At 42.7% G+C, this 26,138-nt stretch overlaps 1 protein-coding gene and 1 long non-coding RNA gene across 4 annotated transcripts in view; one reads left to right on the forward strand and one right to left on the reverse strand.

The window, feature by feature from the left end:
• The window catches only part of LOC309545470, a 1,154,934-nt gene that overhangs the window by 868,062 nt on the left and 260,734 nt on the right, over positions 1–26,138 (reverse strand). The gene's annotated exons all lie outside the window — the stretch shown is intronic.
• The window catches only part of USP25 (ubiquitin specific peptidase 25), a 226,137-nt gene that overhangs the window by 146,296 nt on the left and 53,703 nt on the right, over positions 1–26,138 (forward strand). For all 3 annotated transcript variants that reach the window (XM_082245201.1, XM_082245200.1, XM_082245202.1), the window contains exons 14-18: positions 4,290–4,492; positions 8,894–8,964; positions 11,969–12,197; positions 19,193–19,393; positions 19,929–20,068. In XM_082245201.1, the coding sequence (XP_082101327.1) occupies positions 4,290–4,492; positions 8,894–8,964; positions 11,969–12,197; positions 19,193–19,393; positions 19,929–20,068 (844 nt within the window). The remainder of the gene's footprint in view (positions 1–4,289; positions 4,493–8,893; positions 8,965–11,968; positions 12,198–19,192; positions 19,394–19,928; positions 20,069–26,138) is intronic.

Genomic DNA, 26,138 nt, shown 5'->3' on the forward strand with positions numbered 1-26,138 from the left:
GCCTCCATCCCTCTCCGTCTCATATTGATATTCTTTTGATCCACTTTTGATCTTAGGGTATTTAGTTGTTTCTTTGGGTCATTCTCCCTGATACCCATTTTCTTTTGGGGTGGTGCTCTAATGGATTAGCACGTTCTATCTCCTTCCTCAATTGGAAGGACATTCCGGCCTTTGGGGGGGCTATCCTATTTCCTTTATATAGCTTACCTCCCTTCCCCTCCCTCCCTCTCCCTCACCTTCCCTCCGCCCCCCAGCCCCTCCTCCCTCCCTCAGTCCTCCCACACAGTTCATGTCAATACATGGATAAGAGAGAACCTCACAGAGTATGGCAGAAAGGGAAAGGGGATGAAGAAAAAAAAAAAAAAAAAAAAAAAAAAAGCAACCCCCTATATATGTATATTTACGTCCTACTCTGCAAAGTTCTCTCCAAGCTTTCATTATTTAGGTAATATTTCCGTATTTTTTATCTTTTGTTCTTTCTGGCTAGTGTCCATTGCTGTTCTTCCGTCTGTGAGTTTCTTCGTGGTTCTTCTCCTTTGTCATTTTCATACCATCCGGGCATATTTGGCTCTTGTATATCTAGTTTTTTGCAAAATTCTTGAGTTTCCTCTGGAAAAGTGAGTTTTGCTGATCGTCCATCTCTTTTTCCTATTAGGCTAGCTGGGAACCCCCAATTGTATCTAATTCCTTGTTTTTGCATCTCTTCTGTCAATGGCTTTAAAATTCTTCTCCTCCTCAATGTTTCCGGTGCTAAGTCTGTAAATATCTGTATCTTGTCATTTTCTGTATTTCCTGTATTTATTAATGATTTATTCTTCTTTAAGTTTTCCCATATTTGTGCTTTGTCTGTATAATTTTGAAACCTGATTATCACATCTCTAGGTGATTCTGCTGGGATTCCTGTCGGTTTTCTTATGCGGTGGACTCTTTCAATCAGCAATTGATCTTCTTCCCCTCTACCTAATACTGGGTTTAAGATTTTTTGAAGTTTATCTCCCAAGTTTTCTTCCTGTGATGTATCCCTTAATCCTCGAATCCTCAAATTTTTTCGTCTTGCTCTGTTCTCTTGATCCTCTAATTTGTAAGCTAGATCTCTGGCTTTTTTCTTAGTCTTGTTTATTTCTTTTCTCATTCCCTGTATTATTTTTGTTTGGTCTTCTTGTTTTTTCTCTAGTTCTTCTACCCGGCCCAGGGCATGTCCCAGATCCATCTGGACATGTCCTAGGTCGGTCTGGATTTTAACCAATTCGATTTTTAGTGATTTTTCTAATTCTGCAAACATTTCTCGCATATCACCTTTTGTAGGGGCATGTTCTTTTGTTTCTCCCTGTTCTTCCTCTTCCTCTTCCTCATTTTCAGTCCTTAAGCTTATCTCAGAGTTTGCTGAACTGATAGGTGATTTAGTTACTTCAGCTTTTTGACTTTTCTCCACTCTCTTCTTTCCTGTTCCTTGTTGTTTTTCCTGAGATGTTTTTTCTAAGGAATTTTCTTGTGTCATAAATTTCCTGATTGTGTTAGGACTTGAGGTCACCCTTGGTGATTTTGCAATAGCTCCTCCTCTTGTAGATTTACCCCTCATTGTGTTAAAGGTGGTTCCGAGATTCCTTTATAAAATCTCACAAGTCAATATGTTGGTACTCAAAAATAAGTTATACAGTATGGATATACAGTACAGAATATGTTTGCATTATTGCCAAAGGGAGACACAATAAGGCCAGGTAGTCTCTATATTGACTTCGTATTAACAGGCGGAAGTATAGAATAGAGGTATGGGGTGCTTCCCGCCTTCCAGCTCCCTGCTCAAGTCCTTATACAGGCTGGGGTGGATCCCCTCCTTAAATGTTAGTAAAAGGAGAAAAGAAGAAAAAAAAATAAGAATAAAAATAGATTGAGTAGGACTCCCACTTTGTTAAGGGCTCGCTCCTTATAATTCCAGCTATTGCTGGCTGAGCCAAACTCAAGCTGTATGGCATACAAAAATGCTTGGCAGCGCCGGGTTTTATTTCACAGAAGTAAAAATGTTAATTATTTTTTACAGATCCGAGAGCCTTATTCACACCTGTGTTCTCCTTATGGATCTCTGTGTAGGTCCTTCATTCCATCGCCTACTAATTTAGCTATGCATATGTATATACCGGCATATAATGGTCCAACTGCCGGAGTGCCATGTGGTATAGACGTGTGCTGATTTAAAAAATGGAGAGACTGTTGCACCTGCTACTCCGGTAAAAGACGCTTAATGTGAATATACTGTTTTTAACACATGGGGTAGCTAGGTCACTCTCAGGTGTGCTGGCTTTATATTTTTTAACATGCTGTTTTATTGTATATTATCTCTAGAGAGTCTTTGAAAGTCCTTCTAATAAAACAATAAGATGACAGTAGAGATGATATGAAAAGAGGGTTTACTCCTCTGTAACTCACGGTTTTAAATAGACTGTCCTCTCTTAAAATACTCTCTGTTCATCTGTAGGCTTTTGCTCTCCTGTCCTCCTCAGCCTCCCAGCTCTCAGGCAGCAAGGCAGCAGCGTCTCCAAGATGGCAGTGCTGGACGGGATGGGACAGGACGAGGTGATAAGGAGACTTTCTCTCCCTTTCAGCTACACTGTGCACTTCCCAGCGCTCACAGGACTCAGGTGAGCCGGGCAGCTCTCTTGAGAACCGCTCCCTCGGGACCTGCTTCTCTCATTAACATTTTAAACCAGTAAAGGAGAAAGGTTTTATTCCCTTTACTCACGATTTTGCTGCTGCTGCTGCTCTTCTTCTGTGGGCTGTTTTAGCAGAGGTGATGGATGAGAAGCTGGGTGGCTGAATGGTGGTGCTCAAAGATGTCCCAGTGCGGCGTGTGGTTCTCCCAGGCTCACGGAGGCGGCAGCGGCTTACTCCTTCACTCCCATAGGGAGCTAGGTCTGCTTCCTACTTGCTTCCTGCCGGCAGTTCTCTCCGACAACACGGCGTCCGCTTCCTGGTCCATGTAACCCTGCGAGAGTTCATCCGGACCGCACCATCAGATCAAGGGGAGAACACCGCCGCACGCCAGGACGGACCCAGAGCTCCCAGCAAGCCCCGATCAAGAGCCCCAGGATAGGGAGGTGAGTGAGGCCGGGCGGAGGGGGGCGAGTGGAGGGGGGCCGAAGGTCTACACAGTGCCCGCGATTTTGCACGCCTCAGCGGACATTCGGTGCACTGGAGTCGGGTCAAAGGATGGATCAAGGAGGGAAAGGACACACCGCTCCTTCATGTTTTAGACAGCCATCTCCCGGCAGCCTACGTGCACGCCGTCAGGCTCCTCCCCCTCATGACGGGACTTTGTCCGGTCCAGAGAGATGCAGGGGTTAAGTGTGTCCCTAGGGGAGTGCTTCTAACTGTAAAGAGGGGTTGTGGCTTTTGATGTAACCACAGAGACATACGATCCTACATAGCAGGATCGTATGATCTCTGCAGTTACACCAGGGAGAATGACAGGCGGCTTTGTTTACATCAGCCACCTGCCTTTCTCCCTCCGCAGCGGACGATTGCGAGTGACTGGCAGACATCGGAGCCGCCGGTCACTTGCGCTGGAATGTCCGTGAACGAGCGGGGGCGGGAGCACGCCTCCGGTGGCGCGCACTCGCCCCCTAGACGCTCGAGGGCGAGCGACGTACCGGTGTGTCGCTTTGCCCAGAAGGGGCTGACTGCCGCCGTATATAGTCGTGTGGCAGTCGGCAAGTGGTTAATATGTACAGTCTGGAGAAAAAAAAGAAAGGGGCATGCTTCAAATACATTAGGGACGTGAATAAGGTTCAGGAGGGCATTATTTCATGAAGCTAAGATCAATAACATGGAGACATGACCCAAAGCTAGCAGGAGGAAAGTCCAAAACTAACTTTAGAAAGTATTATTTTACTGAAAGAATAGTTGGTGTTGGGAGCAAACTTCCAGCAGAGTTATTAGTTGGTAGGCGGAAAGCAAATTTAAACAGGATTGGGAGAAACCGAAATTTATATTAAAACTTTATAGACCACTTGGTGTTTTTCTGCCCTCACTCTTCTGTTTCTGTGATGCATGTAGTTCAGGATTAGAATTTTTTTTAAATCTGTTTAAAATAAAATATTGATTGTTTTGTACAAACCTTTTCATACATGAACTTGAACTTAATTTCTGGTTTAGTTCTAAAGAATGACATTACATCCAGCTGCTTGTAAGCCCCCCTCAACCTGAATTGATTGATAAGGCAGAACCACTGCATCCAGATTTGTCTATCTCTAGTTGACTGTCACTCTTGACTGGCAATATTTTATTAATCCTAGCACAATGGAACATCAAGGGCCTTCTTCATCCAGTGAGCCTCAGTCCAACCAGCGTTCCATCATTCACAAACCGTTCACCCAGTCCAGAATACCTCCAGATCTACCTATGCACCCAGCACCGCGCAATATTACAGACGAGGAGCTGACAGTATTAGAAGGGTGTTTACACCGCTGGAGGACGGAGGTGGAAACTGACACTAGAGGTGTGTAGATGCAGGAATTTGTTGCTTAATTGTTTTTAAAATAATTCTGACCTCTCATGTTTGTGAGAGAGAAATTGTCTACAACTATGCCATTGTCTCCATAGCAGCTAGCTAGAGCCATGTATTCTTAGTGTTGTAAAATAATACATAAATATCTTAAACCTAAGTTCCAGGCAAACCGCTAAATATAAAATATAAATCTTAAAATACATCAACAAGAGCTACTTTACCTGCCAAAGGATTTGTATTTGTCCATTCAGTCCTGAGATTTACACCTCTCTGCCACACTGTAGAAACCTCTCCGACAGGGCAGGAGTCCTTATTTTTCTCTGCTGCAGGTAAGGTGGAGCTCCACACAAAAGGGGAAGCTCCGCTCACCTGCCCCCCCCCCTTCCCTGCTGCTGCATTTGGCACCTTTTAGGGGGGACAGATACCCGCTCTCACTTCCGGCTGAGTTTGCTTTGGCCAACTCAGCCGAAGTTCGGCCCCCCTCATACCTCACAGCCTGGCCATTCACAAAGCACAGCGCTGTAGGGATCTGGCTGTGAAGTTGCAAGGCTTCACTGCCAGTTTCCCTTAGCCAAGATGGCGGCAGCAGTACCCGAGAGCCAACTGAAAAATCGGCTCGGGTGACTCGTGGACAGGTAAGTGTCCTAATAAAAGTCAGCGGCTATAGTATTTTTTACAGCTACGGTATTATTTTTTTTTATTTAGAAGACCACGATTATTGCTAGTGGCTATAGCTATAGCAGCCGCTAGCAATAATCACAAAAGTGAATCCATTAGCCTGGTTGTACCAAGTTGATCGATCAGCTTGGTACATTCAGCCTGCCCACACATGTTTCAAATCTTGGCAGTTTCCTGCTGAACCGGCTGAGATTTTAACCGTTCAAGGCCAGCACTTCAAACCGCTTTCATATCTTTTGAAAAGGTGGTTTCTGCAGTAACGTCCAGTGGTAGGGGCTGTTGAAGCTGACAAATAAGGAATTTCAAAAGCACACCTAAATGCTCTTTATGAGCCTTTGAATGTTGTCTTGTGACAAAAAAGACTCACACTGAGCATTTAGGTATGCTGATGACGTGTTTGTTTCCAGTTTGTTTTGGATAATCTATATTTCTCTTTTGTTCATTGACGGACACAGCTCCTGATCTTCTTAACCATTGATTATACTGCTTCCTACAGGAGTAGAACACTAGGCAGAAAAAAAGTCTGGCTATGCCTATGGGCAGTCCCAGGGGGTTTATCTGCTATAGGTACTATAGGTTTTTTTTTTCTGCCTAGTTAGATGTAAGGACCTAGTTCCTTACTGGGATCTCTGGTCCTGGCAATTTTTCTTTTTTGGATAGACTTTTTCTCCTGGTTTTTTCCTGTGTGATCTACAATCAATAATGAAAAGAAATGGCTGCACTCAGATGTGGCAAAAAAGTGGCAAGGTTGACCCGTTTCACACACGAAGATGTGTGCTTAATCAAGATTCATCATAATCATGATTAAGCACACATCTTAGTGTGTGAAACGCGTCTACCTTGCCACTTTTTTGTCACATTGGGATGTCCAATAAACCTGGATTTTTACCACATCTGAGTGCAGTCATTTCTTTTCATTATTGACTGTCCACGGAGGCGAGCCGGGGCGAGCACCGCCGTTGGTCATCAGGTGTTCCCTTTCCCCTCCTATTTTGACAGAATTGTCACTAAAGAGTGGGGATGACCAAAGCATCCCCTTAGGGTCCCGAAGCGAGTTGCTAGGCGATACCCATATGAGGAGTCCCTTCTTAAGAAGTGGACTGCTCCATTGAAGCCCTTCAGGGCCCCCTCTGGAGGATCCAAGCGAACTTGGTCTGGCAAGTCAAGAGTCGGCTTCTCCAGACCCGCGGACAAGGCCCCTTCAGCAGGAAGGTGCGCCCTCATCTGTATCTGGGGTGGGGGGATGTCTTCGCTGGTTTCCGTACCCGTGGACTTCCCTGGTACAAGAAAAGTGAGTCCACGAGGTCATATGGTCCGGCTACAAGATCGAGTTTTGTTCTTACGCTACGGTAGGATATTCCTTCCAACGTGCGACTATCCTTGGTCCTCTTACAGGCTCTTTTTGAGGCAGTGCAAGAATTTTTAATTTTAAGGGCAGAAGTTCAGAATGGAGTCCATTCCACACAGTGGTGGCTTCCCTGCATTGGGGATTTTCTCGCCTCCATCGACATCAAGGACGCTTGCCTTCACATTCCAATATGCGTTGGTCACCAGCGCTTCCTTCACTTTACCGTGGGAGAGGAGCATTATGTTTGTGTCATTACCCTTTGGTCTCGCCTCTGCTCCTCGGGTCTTCACCAAAGTGTTGGCCCCAGTGCTAGCATTGTTAAACCAATGGGAGATCGCGGTACTGGGCTAATTGGACGACCTTTTGCAAGCAGAATCTCCTGCTCTGGTGGAAAACCTAGAAATCACCATACGACCTTTTGAGGGAGTTTGGCTGGATTCTGAATTTTCAGAAGTCTGCTCTATTTCCGTCCACAAAGCTGAACTATTTGGGTCTGACTCTGGACTTGGCCTTAGCTAGCATGCTCCTTTCCCTTCACAAACTCCAGAAGACTGCAATTCGTCTCCTGCTTTTCAGCAGATGGTAATGCCTCTGGACTTGCATGCGGGTGCTGGTCCTGATGGTGTCTACCTTCGAGGCGGTTCCGTTTGCACAGTTCCATACGAGGTCCCTGCAAGGGAGGTTCTGGCCAAATGGGACCAGAATCCACAGTCTCTGGACAATCCAATACAGCTGAGTCGGGGAACGAAAGAGTCCCTGATATGATGGCTTCGTTCTCTAGTGCTTCGGCTGGGCAAATACTTCCTCCCCTTCTGTTGGACAGTTGTCTCCACGGATGCCAGCCTGTTTGGCCGCGGAGGCGTCCTCGGAAAAAATTCTGCGCATTCAATCGGACAATGCCACAGCCGTGACTTATGTCAATCACCAGGGGGGCACAAGAAGTGGAAAGTGATGAAAGGGTAGGGTGTTGGCGCTGCCTAATAATGAGTGTGCAAAAGTGTTGGTAAGTGATATGACAAAGAACTACACGTGCAGTGTAAAAATATGAAAATGTATAAAGGAATAACCACACTATAAGATATATGAGGTATAAATGTCGGTGGACAATTAAAGTGATAAGTGTTAATAGGAAATTAATTGGTGATGAGAAAGATCTGGAATAATATCTAGATCAAAAGAAATATATGCAAAAAGGTGTATCAAATATGAAGCATAGCATAAACTAAATACAATCTAAGGGCCAGGTTCCTTCTTTCCCTGTCAAGGTGCATTCTACTCGGGTACTCAGTGCCTCCTAGGTCTTCCTGGTCGTCGGTGCACACTTTCACAAAGTTCTATGAAGTCCTATATGTGTCCTTTGGCCACAAGGTTTTTGCAGGCTGCTGTTTAGAAGACCTGGTCCTTTTTGAGGACGTATTGTTTGTTTTTTTCAGGTGAGCTGCAGTTGTTTTGGTTGAGCTCCGGTTTACCTGGTTGGCTATAGTTAGCCTTAGGAGTTTATTTTTCGTTGCTCCCACCCCTCATGTTTAAGACTGCTTTGGGACGTCCCAATGGTTAAGAAGATCAGGAGCTGTGTCCGTCAATGAACGAAAGAGAAAATGGGATTTTTGACTTACCGTAAAATCCATTTCTCTGATGTTTATCGATAGACACAGCACCTGCCCCTCTGTGGAGTTGTAATTCTTCTGACACTGCTTGTAACAAAACTGAGTACCTATAGAAGAGAGAGGGAGTATTCCCCCTGGGACTGCCCATTGGTGTAGCCAGGCTTTTTTTCTGCCTAGTGTCCTAATCCTGTAGGGGGCAGTATAACCCAGTGGTTATGAAGATCAGGAGCTGTGTCCGTCAATGAACATCAGAGAAATGGATTTTACTGTAAGTCAAAAATCCCATTTTATTCTTTTTATTTAGTTATAGAAAAGAATGTCACATTGAAGTATAAATGCTTGCAAGGCATCTTCATACATTCAAAATGTATAGCTCTTTCATAGTGCATAGTAGGGGTGATAAAAGTGAAATAAAATGGGTTTATATGTAATTGGAACATCATTCTTTCTATACACCCCACTTGAAATGCAAAAACAATTGTGACGTACAGAATTAAAGAGAGTATTAAACAACAAAAACAGGGAAAAACTAAAAGGAATACATATGGCTGTCTGTTGGTGTCTGAAATTCAGAGCCCATCGCCAAGCCTGTGTATGGGGTTAGAGTAATGGACAGTACATGAAATAATTGTTTTCAGGTATAGTTCAACAACAGACAGCAGAAATGTTTACACAGTCTTAAATTATTAGCTGTTGAGCTTACAAAGCATTGCTATATGAAATGATTTGTCAGTATAAGTAACACTGCTCTTTTTACAGATCTACAGGACAGTATCGGTAGAATACACCGGACGATAGAACTCATGTACTCAGACAAGCTGATGACACAAGTACGTGTGATTCTGTTTATGTACCGAATTATATCCTGTCTGGAGAGAATGAATACGTGATTCTCTAGTGCTGGGGTCTCCAAACTGTGGCCTGGGGGCCAGATGCAGTCCTTGGGGCACTATTCAACCCACTGATATGACACACTGGGGTTGATTTCCTAAAACTGGAGCGTCCAAAATCTGGTGCAGCAGTGCATGGTAGCCAATCTGCTTCTAAAGTCAGATTGTTCAATTAAGTTTTGACATGAAAGCTAATTGGTTTCTATGCAGACTTGATTTTTCACTCTCCAGTTTTAGTAAATCAACCCCACTATTCTGCCTGCTGACACTAATGATGGGGCAAAATTCCTGCCACTGACCTCAACAATGGGGCGTTATTTCTCCCCTTAGATGGGGCACATTTTACTCTTACCGATGCCAGAAACAAATGCATATTACCGGTGGCCACAATCCGGCCCCCTATAAGTCTGAAGAACAGTAAACTGGCCGTTTTACGTAGAAACTTTGGAGATCTAGTGTAACATAGAACGTATCAGCCACTGTGTGAATGCCTGGGGGGAACTACAGAATGAGCAGCTTTTGTTGCTCTGCTGTCCTCATACAGTGCTTCTAGAGAGCTCGGATCTCTGTGTGACTTATTTTTAGTCAAAGTAAAGTCTGTGTACATCACCAAGTGTTTCCCAGGCAACCACCAAAAATGAAAAGAGCGGTCGCAGTCCAGAGAGTGACATTTATTGTTCATTAAGCAGCATTATCAAGCTGATTAGAAAAAAAATATATAAAAATGAGGTTAATAATATATAATTGCTATGATTAAGCATTTAATAGCTTGGTTTCTGTGTAAAGACTTTATGTAAGAACAAATCTAAGGGTGGCTATAGATGTAAAGATGGCTTCCCAAGCATGACTTGTAGGGATTTATCGTATCATTTTCTTCTTCACTGTTCTCTACAAAAGAGTGAAAAAAAATCTGAGGTTGGACAGTGTCCAGGAAGAAACCCCCCTCTGAGATCCAGGGGACCTTATTGCTTTCTTAAAAAATCCTAAACCACCAAAAATATCATAAACCACCCAAATGGTTCCAATGATGCTTGCTTAACAGACTGCATATGGCCAAACTCAGGTTAAAGAATAAGTTCACCTTTGGTTAACATGTTACTGTTGCAACAGCCCCTACACCCTCCGATCCCCCATTTTGACAGTTAGCTGGGGATCTACTGCCCGCACTCAATGTCACAATTTAGAAAAAAAACACTGCCATGCACAGCTCCGGCCACATAATTCATTCACAGAGTAAGCCCCTGTTCACATTGGGCCTAATTGATATGTCAAATCACATGCCTTTTGCCCGCAATGGCACCATCTGAATCGGTGCGACCCTGCACCGATTCCCAAAAGTAGTTTCTGCATTTTCTTTGCTGACTTTGGGGGCGATTTCAAAATACATCTGTGCAGAAACCCACACAGATGTCTGTCAAATCGCCCCCGAACTTGCACTGACATGCTGAACTCACAGATTTCAACCCACCCTCATTGTGAACAAGGGCTAAATGTGCGAACTAGAAGTGCCAACAGCCCTTGTGGCTGTCGGCTTGTAGTTCTTAATGAACTACCTGAGTGCTGTTGGGTGCCCTTGTTCATTGATGCTTCCTGTCAGTTTGCAACTGCCTGCCCATACGAGGTTTAAGCAGACAGCTTGCACAGTCAGTCTGCAAGAGCCCTGCATTGCACCCACGATTTGCTGTTCCTGGATGCAATGCTTTGCAGGCTTCTACTAAAAAACATAGTAAATACACATTTTTTTTTTTTTTAACTGTAAAGAAATAAAATAAAAATGAATGCACATCTTTTTGCAAAGGTGAACTTAACCTTTAAACTTAAAGCTGCAAAGGTTCATTGAATACAAGACAATATTTAGGTAGCTTATTCCAGCTATGGATTTTCTCTGAAAAATCATTCAGCAAGAAAGCTCATGCACATAGCTACTAAAGGTTAAATCTGCAAACGTGTACTTTAAAATTGTACACTAAATAAAATTGTGATAGCAAGTAAAACATGAAAATGTCCTACAAAATGATGCAAGGTTTACTGCAGTAACATAGAATTTATGCAAACTGCATTTTTATTTCCTTCTTGTTGTGAATTAAGATTAATTTTTATGAAAAGGGCTGCTATGGAATATTTAGGTTATTTTATAAATGAAAAAAGCTTTTGCTCATTACTGTTGATGAGCACTAAGCATGATAGATGGGGAGACATCTTCATGTGCAGTACCTACTACAATATACTACTTAATATCTACCATAGCATTTAATGCAGCCCAGCCTTGGTGGTTAGCACTTCTGCCCTGCAGCACTGAAGTAATTGAGACCCAGTCAGCATACTATTTCCATGTTCTCCCTATGCTTGAATGGGTTTCCTCTCGATACTCTGGTTTTCTCTCATGCTCAGAAAACATGCTGGTAATGTATTTGGTTCCTTTGTGAATGTATGCATTTGCGGTATGATTTTTGAGATCTTTTAGAGCAGCGACTGATGTGACTATACAGCGTGTACATTGACTGCACTACAGAACTGCTTGTAATAAACACAGTGACTAGTTTCCTTTCCTGTTCTCAATGGCAAGAAAGAAGGGTCAACCTCATCACACAAAAACTTTCCAAGAACTTTGACAATCTCTCTACAGGAGTGAGTGATGCTTGGAAGCAGCTGTTATCACCACTAGAGCAGCCTAAAGCTCCATTACACTAGTGCGACTTCTCATGTGACTTTGGACACAAAGTTGCATGACAAGTTGCAGCCCATTGATTTCAATGGTACCTGTTCCAATCTGTGACTTAGTTGCAGTGACTTTGATGAGACTTTCTTGTGACTTGAGTGCCAGAGTGTGTAAAGTCGCATCCAAGTTGCACTCAAAATTGCGTAACTTTAGAGCCGCACTGTTTCAACCTGTTGACAATGGTCACTCAAACACTTGAATATAATTTCTGCAATTTCGTTCCAGGTTCCATACAGGTTACACGCAGTGTTGGTCCATGAAGGCCAAGCGAATGCCGGACACTACTGGGCATATATTTTTGACCACAATGAGAAGAGGTGGATGAAATATAATGACATCTCAGTCACGAAGTCTTCATGGGAAGAGCTAGAGCGGGATTCCTTTGGAGGGTACAGAAATGCCAGCGCTTACTGTTTAATGTATATAAACGAGCACGAACAGCACTTAATACAAGGTAACTTTAATGCCAGCCTTAATTAAAACTTCTTGAAATTCAAATGAGCAGAGCCTACCCACACAGGTCATAATTTTGTGATCAGACATAGATGTAGTACACAGTCTCTTGATCTGGGATCTGTTGTTCTGGGAATTCGGGAACCTCTTTTGCTTACCTATTTACAATGAAGATGTATTCCCGAAGGAATACAAAGGAGCACTTTGAAAACCCATCAGATCTCAATGGGGAAAAAAATCTCAGGCTGGATATCTATACTGATATGGACTGGGTAATGTGTTAGGAACGAAAGGATGCCACATCGTTTAATGGAAATTAAAATGATCAACTTACAGAGGGCTGAATTCAAAGACACCCCAAAAATCAAAGTGAAAAAAATGATGCAGCAGGCTAGTCCATTTTGCTGAAATTTCATTGCAGCAATTCAAAGTGGTACTCAGTAGTTTGTATGGCCCCCACAAGCTTGTATGCTTGCCTTACAATGTCGGGGCATGCTCATTTTGCGACGACAGATGGTGTCCTGGGGTATTTCCTCCTAGATCTGGACCAGGGCATCACTGAGCTCCTGAACAGACTGAGGTGCAACCTGGTGGCGTCAGATGGACCAAAACCTAATGTCCAGAAGTGTTCAATTGGATTTTGGTCAGGCGAGGGTAGGGGCCATTCAGTGGTATCAATTCCTTCATCCTCCAGAAACTGGCAGCATACTCTCACTACATGGCTACACGAGGCTGGACATTGTCGTGCACCAGGAGGAACCCAGGACCCACTGCACCTTCGAATAGTGTGACAATGGGTCCAAAGATTTCATCCCAATACCTAATGGCAGTCAGGGTGCCATTGTCTAGCCTGTAGAGGTTTGTGCGTCCCTCCATGGACATGCCTCCCCAGACCATCACTGACCCACCACCAAACTGATCATGCTGAACGATGTTTCAGGCAGCATAACATTCTCCATGGCTTCTCCAGACCTTTTCGGGTCTGTCACATGTGCTCAGGGTGAACCTGCTCTCATCTGTGAAAAGCACAGGGTGCCTGTGGCGGATCTGCCAATTCTGGTGTTACTCTGCAAATGCCAATTGAGCTCTACCATGCCGGGCACCCTCATGAAGTCTGTTCCTGATTGTTTGGTCAAAGACATTCACACCAGTGGCCTGCTGGAGGTAATTTTGTAGGGCTCTGGCAGTGCTCAATCCTGTTCCTCCTTGTAAAAAGGAGCAGATACCGGTCCAGCTGATGGGTTAAGGACCTTCCTTGGCCTTATCCAGCTCTCCTAGAGTAACTGCCGGTCTCCTGGAATCTCCTCCGTGCTCTTGAGACTGTGCTGGGAAACACAGCAAAGCTTCTGGCAAAGGCACATATTGATGTGCCATCCTAGAGGAGTTGGAATGCCTGTGCAACCCTCTATAGGTCCAAGTATCGCCTCATGCTACCAGTAGTGACACTAACCCTAGCCAAATGCAAAACTAGTAAAAAACAGTCAGAAAAAATCATTGGCCTCCACCTGTAAAACCATTCTGTTTTGTGTGTGTGTGTGTGTGTGGTATGTATGTGTATATATATATATATATATATATTAGTATATATATATATTAGTATATATTTATGTAAGAGTATCTTAACATTTTGTCAGTGAGACCTCCAGCTGGCATTGAGATCATTAGTGGGGACGTTGGCTGCCCATGACAGCCTGGTTTGAAAGCTCAAGTTGGGCAAAAGATCCTCTTTTAAGATGTTTATTACATATCCTTAGCATAGGCACTGTGCTGAAAATTGGTATTATACTGATTTCAGGTGTGAAGGGATTAAACACCACTGTACCTGAATAGTAACAGTAGAAGGATAACACTTACTAACCCCTTTGCACAGATGGACTGCAAATATATGGCCTCAGCTTCAGGGAGTTGTACCGAGTGATGCCTGCAGTTAGAGGCATCACCCAGGTACTGTTTGATGCCAATGGTCGGCTTTCTTATAATACCAACCGGTGCGGCTAAGGAGCAAGGACAACCCCCCTTTACCACCGCCTTACACGGCTCACCGGGTCTCCCGTCCCACGTCTGCCGGCTGGCCAAAGACTTGAACAAGGCCGGATTTGGCTTTAGTCAGGGCTCTGATGTAAAAACCCAGAAGCAATGTCATGACATCCCTTCCTGGTATTGGAGCCTTAAAGGCACCAAATTTTAAAAAAATTACAGCATTCAAAACAGCCTGACTTTTTGCGTTTTGAACGCTTTAAGTGCAGAGGGGGTTTGGGGTCTTTTTAGACCCCAGATCCCTCCATAAAGAGTACCTGTCACTGCCTATTACTGTCACAAGGGATGTTTACATTTCTTGTGACTGCAATAAAAGTGTTTAAAACATTTTTTTGGGACATTGTAAAAATTAAATAAATAATAAAAAAAAAATTCGAAGTGCCATGTCCCTCTTCGCTCGAACGCAGAAGCGAATGCATATGTAAGACATGCCCCCATATGTAAACGGTGTTAAAACTATCACCGCGATCGTTAGAGCGAAAGCAATAATTCTAGCACAAGGCCTCCTCTGTAACTCTAAACAAGTAACTGTTAACATTTTTTTTGAAAGCGTCGCCTATGGAGATTTTTTGGTAACCAAAGTTTGTCCCCATTCCACAGATGTGCGCAATTTTTTTGGATGACATGTTTGGTATCTATTTAATTGGCGTAACATCTTTAACATTATACAAAAAAATTGGGATAACTTTACTGTTTTGTTTTTTGTTTGGGGTTTTTTTTTTTGCTTTTTTATTCATAAAAGTATATTTCTTCCAAAAAAAAAAAAAAAAATGCATTTGATTGACTGCTGCACATATACCGTGTAAAATAAAATATTGCAATGATCGCCAATTCTCTAGGGTCTCTGCTAAAAAATATATATATATATATATATATATATATATATATACACAGTGGGTACGGAAAGTATTCAGACCCCCTTAAATTTTCCACTCTTTGTTATATTGCAGCCATTTGCTAAAATCATTTAAGTTCATTCTTCTTCCTCATGAATGTACACATAGCACCCCATACTGACAGAAAAACACAGAATTGTTGACATTGTTGCAGATTTATTAAAAAAGAAAAACTGAAATATCACATGGTCCTAAGTATTCAGACCCTTTGCTCAGTATTTAGTAGAAGCCCCCTTTTGATCTAATACAGCCAGGAGTCTTTTTGGGAAAGATGCAACAAGTCTTTCACACCTGGATTTGGGGATCCTCTGCCATTCCTCCTTGCAGATCCTCTCCAGTTCTGTCAGGTTGGATGGTAAACATTGGTGGACAGCCATTTTTAGGTCTCTCCAGAGATGCTCAATTGGGTTTAAGTCAGGGCTCTGGCTGGGCCATTCAAGAACAGTCACGGAGTTGTTGTGAAGCCACTCCTTCGTTATTTTAGCTGTGTGCTTAGGGTCATTGTCTTGTTGGAAGGTAAACCTTCGGCCCAGTCTGAGGTCCAGAGCACTCTGGAGAAGGTTTTTGTCCAGGATATCCCTGTACTTGGCCGCATTCATCTTTCCCTCGATTGCAACCAGTCGTCCTGTCCCTGCAGCTGAAAAACACCCCCACAGCATGATGCTGCCACCACCATGCTTCACTGTTGGGACTGTATTGGACAGGTGATGAGCAGTGCCTGGTTTTCTCCACACATACTGCTTAGAATTAAGGCCAAAAAGTTCTATTTTGGTCTCATCAGACCAGAGAATCTTATTTCTCACCATCTTGGAGTCCTTCAGGTGTTTTTTTTTTTAGCAAACTCCATGCGGGCTTTCATGTGTCTTACACTGAGGAGAGGCTTCCGTCGGGCCACTCTGCAATAAAGCCCCGACTGGTGGAGGGCCGCAGTGATGGTTGACTTTCTACAACTTTCTCCCATCTCCTGACTGCATCTCTGGAGCTCAGCTGCAGTGATCTTTGGGTTCTTCTTTACTTCTCTCACCAAGGCTCTTCTCCCCCGATAGCTCAGTTTGGCCGGACGCCAGCTCTAGGAAGGGTTCTGGTCATCCCAAACATCTTCCATTTGAGGATTATGGAGGCCACTGTGCTCTTAGGAACCTTAAGTGCAGCAGAAATCTTTTTGTAACCTTGGCCAGATCTGTGCCTTGCCACAATTCTGTCTCTGAGCTCTTCAGGCAGTTCCTTTGACCTCATGATTCTCATTTGCTCTGACATGCATTGTGATCTGGAAGGTCTTATATAGACAGGTGTGTGGCTTTCCTAATCAAGTCCAATCAGTATAATCAAACACAGCTGGACTCAAATGAAGGTGTAGAACCATCTCAAGGATGATCAAAAGAAATGGAAAGCACCTGAGTTAAATATATGAGTGTCACAGCAAAGGGTCTGAATACTTAGGACCATGTGATATTTCAGTTTTTCTTTTTTAATAAATCTGCAACAATGTCAACAATTCTGTGTTTTTCCGTCAATATGGGGAGCTGTGTGTACATTCATGAGGAAGAAGAATGAACCTAAATGATTTTAGCAAATGGCTGCAATATAACAAAGAGTGGAAAATTTAAGGGGGTCTGAATACTTTCTGTACACAGTGTGTATGTATGTATATATATATGTGTGTATATATATATATATATATATATATATATATATATATAATCATACATACACACACACATACACACACACATACACATACACATACACACACACACAGTGCCTTGCAAAAGTATTCGGCCCCCTTGATATTTTCGACCTTTTGCCACATTTCAGGCTTCAAACATAGAGATATAAAACTGTAATATTTTGTGAAGAATCAACAACAAGTTGGACACAATCATGAAGTGGAACGAAATTTATTGGATATTTCAAACTTTTTAACAAAAAAAAATGAAAAATTGGGCGTGCAAAATTATTCAGCCCCTTAAGTTAATACTTTGTAGCGCCACCTTTTGCTGCGATTACAGCTGTAAGATTGACATTTTTGCCCATTCCTCCTTGCAAAACAGCTCGAGCTCAGTGAGGTTGGATGGAGAGCGTTTGTGAACAGCAGTTTTCAGTTCTTTCCACAGATTCTCGATTGGATTCAGGTCTGGACTTTGACTTGGCCATTCTAACACCTGGATATGTTTATTTGTGAACTATTCCATTGTAGATTTTGCTTTATGTTTTGGATCATTGTCTTGTTGGAAGACAAATCTCCGTCCCAGTCTCAGGTCTTTTGCAGACTCCATCAGGTTTTCTTCCAGAATGATCCTGTATTTGGCTCCATCCATCTTCCCATCAATTTTAACCATCTTCCCTGTCCCTGCTGAAGAAAAGCAGGCCCAAACCATGATGCTGCCACCACCATGTTTGACAGTGGGGATGGTGTGTTCAGGGTGATGAGCTGTGTTGCTTTTACGCCAAACATAACATTTTGCATTGTTGCCAAAAAGTTTGATTTTTGGTTTCATCTGACCAGAGCACCTTCTTCCACATGTTTGGTGTGTCTCCCAGGTGGCTTGTGGCAAACTTTAAACGACACTTTTTATGGATATCTTTAAGAAATGGCCAGATTTGTGCAGTATACGACTGATAGTTGTCCTATGGACAGAGTCTCCCACCTCAGCTGTAGATCTCTGCAGTTCATCCAGAGTGATCATGGGCCTCTTGGCTGCATCTCTGATCAGTCTTCTCCTTGTATGAGCTGAAAGTTTAGAGGGACGGCCAGGTCTTCGTAGATTTGCAGTGGTCTGATACTCCTTCCATTTCAATATTATCGCTTGCACAGTGCTCCTTGGGATGTTTAAAGCTTGGGAAATCTTTTTGTATCCAAATCCGGCTTTAAACTTCTCCACAACAGTATCTCGGACCTGCCTGGTGTGTTCCTTGTTCTACATGATGCTCTCTGCGCTTTAAACAGACCTCTGAGACTATCGCAGTGCAGGTGCATTTACACGGAGACTTGATTACACACAGGGGGATTCTATTTATCATCATTAGTCATTTAGGTTAACATTGGATCATTCAGAGATCCTCACTGAACTTCTGGAGAGAGTTTGCTGCACTGAAAGTAAAGGGGCTGAATAATTTTGCACGCCTAATTTTTCAGTTTTTTATTTGTTAAAGTTTGAAATATTCAATAAATGTTGTTCCACTTCATGATTGTGTCCCACTTGTTGATTCTTCACAAAAAATGACAGTTTTATATCTTTGTTTGAAGCCTGAAATGTGGCAAAGGGTCGCAAAGTTCAAGGGGGCCGAAATACTTTCGCACTGTATGTACACACGTGTGTGTGTGTGTGTGTGTGTATAATACATATATATATATATATATATATATATATATATATATGTATATAATGTTTGGGGGTTCTACGTAATTTTCTAGCAAAAAATACAGATTTTTACTTGTAAGCAACAACTGTCAGAAAAAGGCTTTGACTCCAAGGGTTAAAGCGCTTATACAGGCTAAATGCACCATGTAAATCTTGGTATATCATTGTCTTTAGCGAGGCTTTCAGGAGTAGAGCTCACTAATTTCCTTTTGTGGAGAGCTGCAATAAAACTTAGTGTAAGTGCCAGTTCACATATATGCGATGCGGGAACCCTTCGAATCCACTGCGGGTTCCCACATCGCATTCAAATCGCAGACCGTTCACACTGCCATATGTGAATAGCTGGGGGTGTCAATAGAAAGTTAACGACACCCCCAGATCAGTTCAATTATCGCAGTGTGAACTGTCAGTTCGGACATGAATCGGATCGCATTGGTGTGAACCACCATGCGATCTGATTCTGCTGCGGACCCAAAAAGGGTCTTGTGCGTGTTGTGTCCGAATGCGATGCAAATTCAGCCATACAATCTGTATGGCTGAATTCACATCGCACAGACATTGCATGTGATTTTTTTTGGAGCAGTGCGCTCCGAATCACATGTGATATCTGTCATCGTACTAATGTGAACCGGGACTTAAAGTGAGTGTTTGTTTTTTTTTTTGTTTTTTTTGTTATGACATGCCTATCTTTCTCTTTCCAGAGGAATATGATAAGGAAACAGGACAGGTGTTGTCAGGGATGGACACCCTACCTCCTGACTTAAAGGAATTTGTCAAAGATGACAACAGACGGTTTGAAAAGGAGCTTGAAGAATGGGACAAGGAACAGCTCAGGAAAGCCGAGCAAGAGAAGATGCTGATTTCTCAGAAAACCATAAAACCTCCTCCAGCTTCCGTGTCTGGTATTGCAGATGTCTTTATATGGAGATGTAATATACATATGTGATAATTACTGACTCAGTGCAAATCAAATTGTGGCTCATGTATGCAATTTTTAAAACTTGCAGTCTGGACTATAAATACAACAGGCTTAAAGAGAATGTATAGCCCAAACTTTTTATTTTGGGCAGTGTAGTGAAGAGTTAAAAATCTTACCAGCTTATTTTTTGCTGTCTTGGTCCCATTGGGGAGATTTTCTTCATTTCCATTCTTTAAATTGCAACAAAGTGAAAGCAAATCTCTTGGGCAGAATTCCTATCTTAGACAGTTGTCATCGCAACAGGTGTCCCCAATTGAATATTTATCGCCTCTGTACCATGCTTTTCGGAAGGTCAGCTTCCATATTTTTTTTATTCGGGCTGTAGCTTTTGGTTTGCAAATTGCGTCAGATAACTGTCACTTAAAACCCATTTGGGAAGCCCCGTCATGTAAGATTCATATGCACCAGAGATATTGATAATTACAATGGCTTTGATGTTTTTCTGTCTGTCCACACAGCTCCTGTTAAAGAGCCGGAGTACTTGGAGCAGCCTACTAGAGCAGAGCTGCCCGAGGAGACAATGGAGGAAACCACTAATGCCATCACACAGGCAGCCACAGAGTCTGAAGACAAAGGTCCAGAGGCAGTCCTGCAAACGGTTAGAATATCTTTCAATTTCAATTTTTTTTTTATGTTGATTTGCAACACATCTTTACACAGGTTGCTTTACTCTAGGAGTCCGTAGACAATGGGCCAGTCCTAAAAGTATACATCACAGGCCACGAAGGCCAGTGCCATTAAACACTAATATTACTTTGAGTGGATGCTAAACATTTAAATTGCATGTTGGCCTTTCTGGTCTCTACTGCAACAACTAAACCTCCCCAACAGAAATCCACCCAACTGCTGTCATTACAAAGCCAGATGATGACTTTATGCCCCATCTCTCATGGATTCCATAGTGTGAAGTGCTCATGTAATCACCTGTCGGAAGGTGAAACCATCATTATTGCTTTGGGAAACATCAAACCTCTACAGGGAAGTTGTATAGAAATTTATTTCAATTAACCTATTTGTGAGTAAGGGTTTCCCTTAAACTTAACAGACCCATTTCTGTATCATTTCGCTCAGGAGTCTCTAAACTCTTGAAACAAAGGGCCAGTTTCTGTAGACTTTAGGGACCAGACTGTGGCCAGTGGGAGTAGAAAATGTCTTGGTGTCAGCGGGACTGACCAATGTCCTTTTTTTGGTATTCGAGAAATAGTTCCCCATTGTTGGTGTCAGTGGAAGGAATATTGCCCCATTGTTCGTGTCAGTGGGAGGAATGGGGCTCCATCGTTGGTCTCAGTGGGAGGAATTGGGGCCCCATCGTTGGTGTCAGTGGGAGGAATTGGGGCCCCATCGTTGGTGTCAGTGGGAGGAATTGGGGCCCCATCGTTGGTGTCATTGGGAGGAATGGGGCCCCATTGTTGGTGTCAGTGGGAGGAATGGGGCCCCATTGTTGGTGTCGGTGGGAGGAATGGGGCCCCATTGTTGGTGTCAGTGGGAGGAATGGGGCCCCATTGTTGGTGTCAGTGGGAGGAATGGGGCCCCATTGTTGGTGTCAGTGGGAGGAATGGGGCCCCATTGTTGGTGTCAGTGGGAGGAATGGGGCCCCATCGTTGGTGTCAGTGGGAGGAATGGGGCCCCATCGTTGGTGTCAGTGGGAGGAATTATGTCCCATTGTCAATGTAAGGATGGGACTAGTGCCCCAAGGGCCAGATAAAGGCAAGCAAAGGGACGCATCCAGCTCCCAGGCCTAATTTTGGAGAACACCGATTTAGCCTATCTTCAGTTCTTTTAGACCCCATGTGTGAAAGGCCTAGGCATTCTGTACTTGAGCAGACCATCTTGATCCTTAGCAGTCAGATGCCACCTGCATGCAAGCACATATACCAGGTGTGCCATCTGGCAGTAGACTGCTTTTGGACCACCAGGAATGGTTGTTTTATACAGCCATTCATGTGGCATCAAAGTAAAAGGACCCAGTCTGTTGTAGAACAGTTCTTTGGCTCACCAACAGCTCAAATCATTTTCAGTCTTAAGTCCGATCATTTTAAAAGCCTTAAATGAAAACGTAAACCTTAATGTAAAAAAACTGTTTATGTCCAAGGCACAATTTATCTTTTTCCATACCAAAAGAGGCGAACTAAGTTTATATTTGGATGTTAAAAATAGTTTTGCTTTCAAAGCAAAAATTCAGTACTGTTTTCTGGTACAACCTCATTTAAAATTCCTAATCTTTTAGTTTGGAGAAACGGGATGACTTACTAAAGGCAAATACAGTGCACTTTGTAAAGTGCAGTTGCTCCAGAGCTTAGTAAATGAGGTGAAGCTTTACTTTGAAAAAAAAATACTAAATCACATGCAATGGAAATGGAAAAAAAAAAACAGCATTTTTGCTTGCACTTGATTGGACGATGGAAGTCAGCAGAGCTTCTGCTCATTTATGAAGCTCTGGAGCAACTGCTTTTTCAGAGCGCAACTGCACTTTGCAAAGTACACAGTCTATTTGCCTTTAGTAAATCAACCCCATAGTGTTCTAGGGATAACTCTTTATACCAATAAATCAAAAGCAGCATTTCAAACACCTAATTTCTAATAATTTAAATGCATTACTGTTTGAATTGATGTTTTGAGTTCACTTTGTGGTGCAGGAAGAATTTTCTGCGGAAATAGCCTAACCTATATTTTCAATAATGTGGTAAAGACTAAAAAAAGACACTCATTGTCACTGACCATTTACAAGCATTGACAACTAGTGGGGATCTTTCAGATGGGTCACAGGATTCATCACTCACTAATATCTGACTAATATCCCCATATTCTCACTTTGTGGGAGCTGAATCATCCTGGACACTTCGGTTGAGTGCATTTCCTTAAGTCAGTATATTAGTTTAAAAGCTAAATCAAATATCAGGCACATCAGATTAGTTATGTTTATATTTTCAGAGGGGTTCTCTGTAAATTGTAGGTACACTTTTAGGACTCATGGACACGACGACAAAAAATTGCAGCGCTTTAATCAGTACTGCCATGTTTTTTGTTTTATCTAAAAGCAGTTCTGTCGTTTTCTATGGGCCCAAACATTCAGTTCTTGAAGATAAGTTAACATGTACTACGTTCAGATCTGTAAAATCAATATAAAACTGCATCTGAGGTCACTAGTTTATGTACACATGTCAGAATGTAAACACACATACACATGTATATTTAAAGGATAGGTTCACCTTTAGGAACATGTTACATGTTCCACCTGTTTTTGGGATAGAACATGTTCCCACTCCTGCAGCGTCTCCATGATCCGCTGAATCTAGTGATGGCAAATCGGGGATCTCCCACCCCCCTGCGCTCGCTGCCACTATTTAAAAAAACAAAAAAGTGGCTGTGCCGGGCTTCACCCGCCCGGCCGCATCATTAATTCACAGGGTTCTGTGAATGGGAAAATACACGTCCCCACAGCCTTTGCTGCTGTCGGCTTGTAGTTCTCAATTGACTACCAGGGAATCTTCCTGTCAGTGTACAAGGTACCAGCAGACAGACACAAGGACAAGTCTGCAGGAGTCCTCTGCTGATGGCGATTGCAATGCTTTGCAGGCTCCTAGTAATAAAAATAATTCACATTTTTTTTTTTTTACCTGCAAAAAGATGTGCATTTAATTTTTTAAAAAGCTGAACTTATTATTTAATGGAATGAAAGTACAGGCCAATTATGCTTATGTAAATGTTGTACAGAATAGCACTTTACAAACTATTACTTGTCTTTTTTACACAGGATCTTTATGCCAGCAATATTGATTAGATGATTAGAATACACCATAGTCATGTGCAAGTACCCTGGGTATGGGCAATACATGTATACACTTTAGGGAGGAGCTAAAATTAAATAACGTAGACTTGGGGGAACTTGGTGCAAGTAGGAATTCCACCCATTCCTATGGGGTTAGTTAATGGCTATAATGGCTATTTGCTGCTGCTTAGTGCATTTTTTAAATATAGGACATTTTTTTTTTTTTGTGTATTAATGCATGTACTGTATAAAAACTTACACAACATGCATTTTTGTACATTAGCTCATCTGTACCTGGAAAAGCCCTAGTCTAAATTTTCCTCGACTTCTCAGAATGAATGAATAAATGTATTGCATATAAACTCCACTGCATAAAATGTTCTTAAACCTGCTCAGTAATGTGTGTCAAAATCGCATGAAATTGCATAATATGAAAGGGCTCTTAACAAAGTTGTGCGTAATATAATTCAGAAAGACTGTTCAAACCTACAATATTTTCAATACAAATATTTCTTTACATCTTTCTTCTGAACTGGTCTCTTTGACATTTATCACTTATTGCTGAACTCCAGGCAAAAGGACAGTCAGATGAAATACACATAAAAATGAGCCGTTTTACCTGCCAAGGGTCACCTCTGTCACACAGCACAGCCCTGACTAGCAAGGGAAAGGACCTGGTGTGTCTCTGCTGCAAATTAAAGTGGAATTCCAGGCTAGATCTAACTAAACCTAAAGTGGTTTCCACCCTCCTCCCAATTACCCTGTCGAAGGAAGATGCTTATACTGAATTGTTCCCAGGGCCAGAGGTATAACTAGAATCTTCAGGGCCCCGGTGCAAGAAACCATGAAGGGCCCCCCAACCGCTGGGGTCCTTTACTCCCCATTACAGGGCACTTTACTCCCATCGCAGGGCCCTTTTACTTTTCTGAAACTTTGGTGCAATTCGAGTGCCATAGACTGCAATGCTAAATCACAAAAGTCACAAGGAAGTTGAAGCTGTGTGGTCTGAGCCCATGTTCTGCAGAGGGCCCCCCCTTCCTGATGGGTTGGCACTCCCCCACCCACGGTGAAGGAACGCCAGGACGTGGTCACAAGTGTGACCTTTGCAGTCCTGGTAGTTTTGTCACTGCCCAGGGCGCTCCAGTCCAGTCACATGATCGGCTCCCATGCATTAAATCCATTGCCTGCGCTGTCTCTGCTGCCCTGAAGTAGATTGCTGGGGAGATCATGTGACCGGATGGGAGCACCCTGAGAATTGGTAAGTATAAGCATCTTCCTTCTACAGGGTAGTTCAAAGTGGGGTGGGAGCCTTTTTAAGCTTAGTTAGATATTTAGCCTGGCATTTCACTTTAACTTACAGGTCTCCTCCCCACCTTGTGACTGGACAGTGAAAAGAAAAGCAGCACATTGAAGAGCTCATCTCTGTCATTTTGCTCTCTCCTCCAAACAGTGTGGCTCCTTACAGTCCAGCACACCTGATTGGCTCTTTGTGCTGCTTCTCTCTTCTGCTCTCTGAGCTCTTCTGTACAGTAGACTGGTTATCTTAGGTCAAGTATTTATACCACACTATTTACAAAGCTGTAGATTAAAAAAACAAAACACATTTATTAATGTGTTAATATAGAGCAGCACTTATTCATGCCTGTTATATCTGCCTGGAGTTCAGCTTTAAGTACATCTGTCATAAATGTTAACTGGCAAATGGCTAAATACATGGCTAAAATGCTTGTATGTGACCGTTTTAATTTGAAATTATTTGTAGTTCTGTGCAGCCACTTCAAGACTCCTACACCTCGTTAGGGGGCTATATTTTACTTGTCACTTCCAATTACTTTACTTTTCACTTCCAATGTCACCCCCTAACCCAGCCTGGTCCCCCAGTGGACAGTGAATCCGTATCATCACCTCTTTCCGGTGAACAAGCTGGAGACAGAGGAAGTTCTAAAGTTAAACCGTCAGTGCAGTGTGGTAGTGATGTGAATAACCAGGCTAAAAAAGTACAGATCCTCCGGCAGATAAATCATTTTGTGTGTATTTAGCAGTTTGCCTACGCTAAGTCAACCAATTTCAATTTTATTTTATTTTTTTCTACTCATGCAAAATCTAGATTTTTGTACAGGCCATTGTACAATTATAAAATTATCCAAATATACATATTATACAATTTAGAAATGTTTCCCAAGAGCATTCACCATTATGTACAGTACAGCCGTGCAAAAAGCTGTGCTAATAGTTTTTAAAAAAAAATCAAATTAGAGTAAAAAAAAAAAACGAAAGTAAAGCATTTCCTGCTGTTTCTTGTAACACATTTGCATTTTTTCTAAACATTGTCTTTAAAGCGGTATTAAACCCAAAACCAAAAAATTTATTCTATTGCAACTTACCAATTATTAGATATTGTGGCTTCATCAGTTTTCTTAAATTATTTTTTATTTTTTTTTTTTATTTTATAAGCAATGTTTTCAGCTGGTGATCTGGCCAGTAACATAACCTCCTAATTTAATGTATTACATATAGGCCTCATTTGGACTTGCGGTTGAGCTATGTTTTTGCTGCCCACCAAAGCGCCACCCCCCTTTAGGCTCGGTTCACACTATGGCGACACGACTCCTTACTACTTCGGGGGCGATTTGTGCATTACCATGCACCACGACTTCGGAGCGACTTGTAGGGACTTCACATAATGTCTATGCAAGTCGCTCCGAGGTTGCCCTGAAGTAGTACAGGACCCTTTTTCTAAGTCGGAGCGACTTGTGTCGCTCCTATTAGAACGGGTCCTGTAGCGGTCAATGGACCGCGAGGGAGCGAGACTTGTCAGGCTGACAAGTCGCGCTAGTGTGTTGACCGGCTCTTAGCTGCAATAGGCAGCGGAGGGGAATGTTTACATGCTGCTGTCACA

The sequence above is a fragment of the Pelophylax lessonae genome, assembly GCF_965119305.1.
Source record: "Pelophylax lessonae genome assembly, chromosome: 2".
Lineage (NCBI taxonomy): Eukaryota > Metazoa > Chordata > Amphibia > Anura > Ranidae > Pelophylax > Pelophylax lessonae.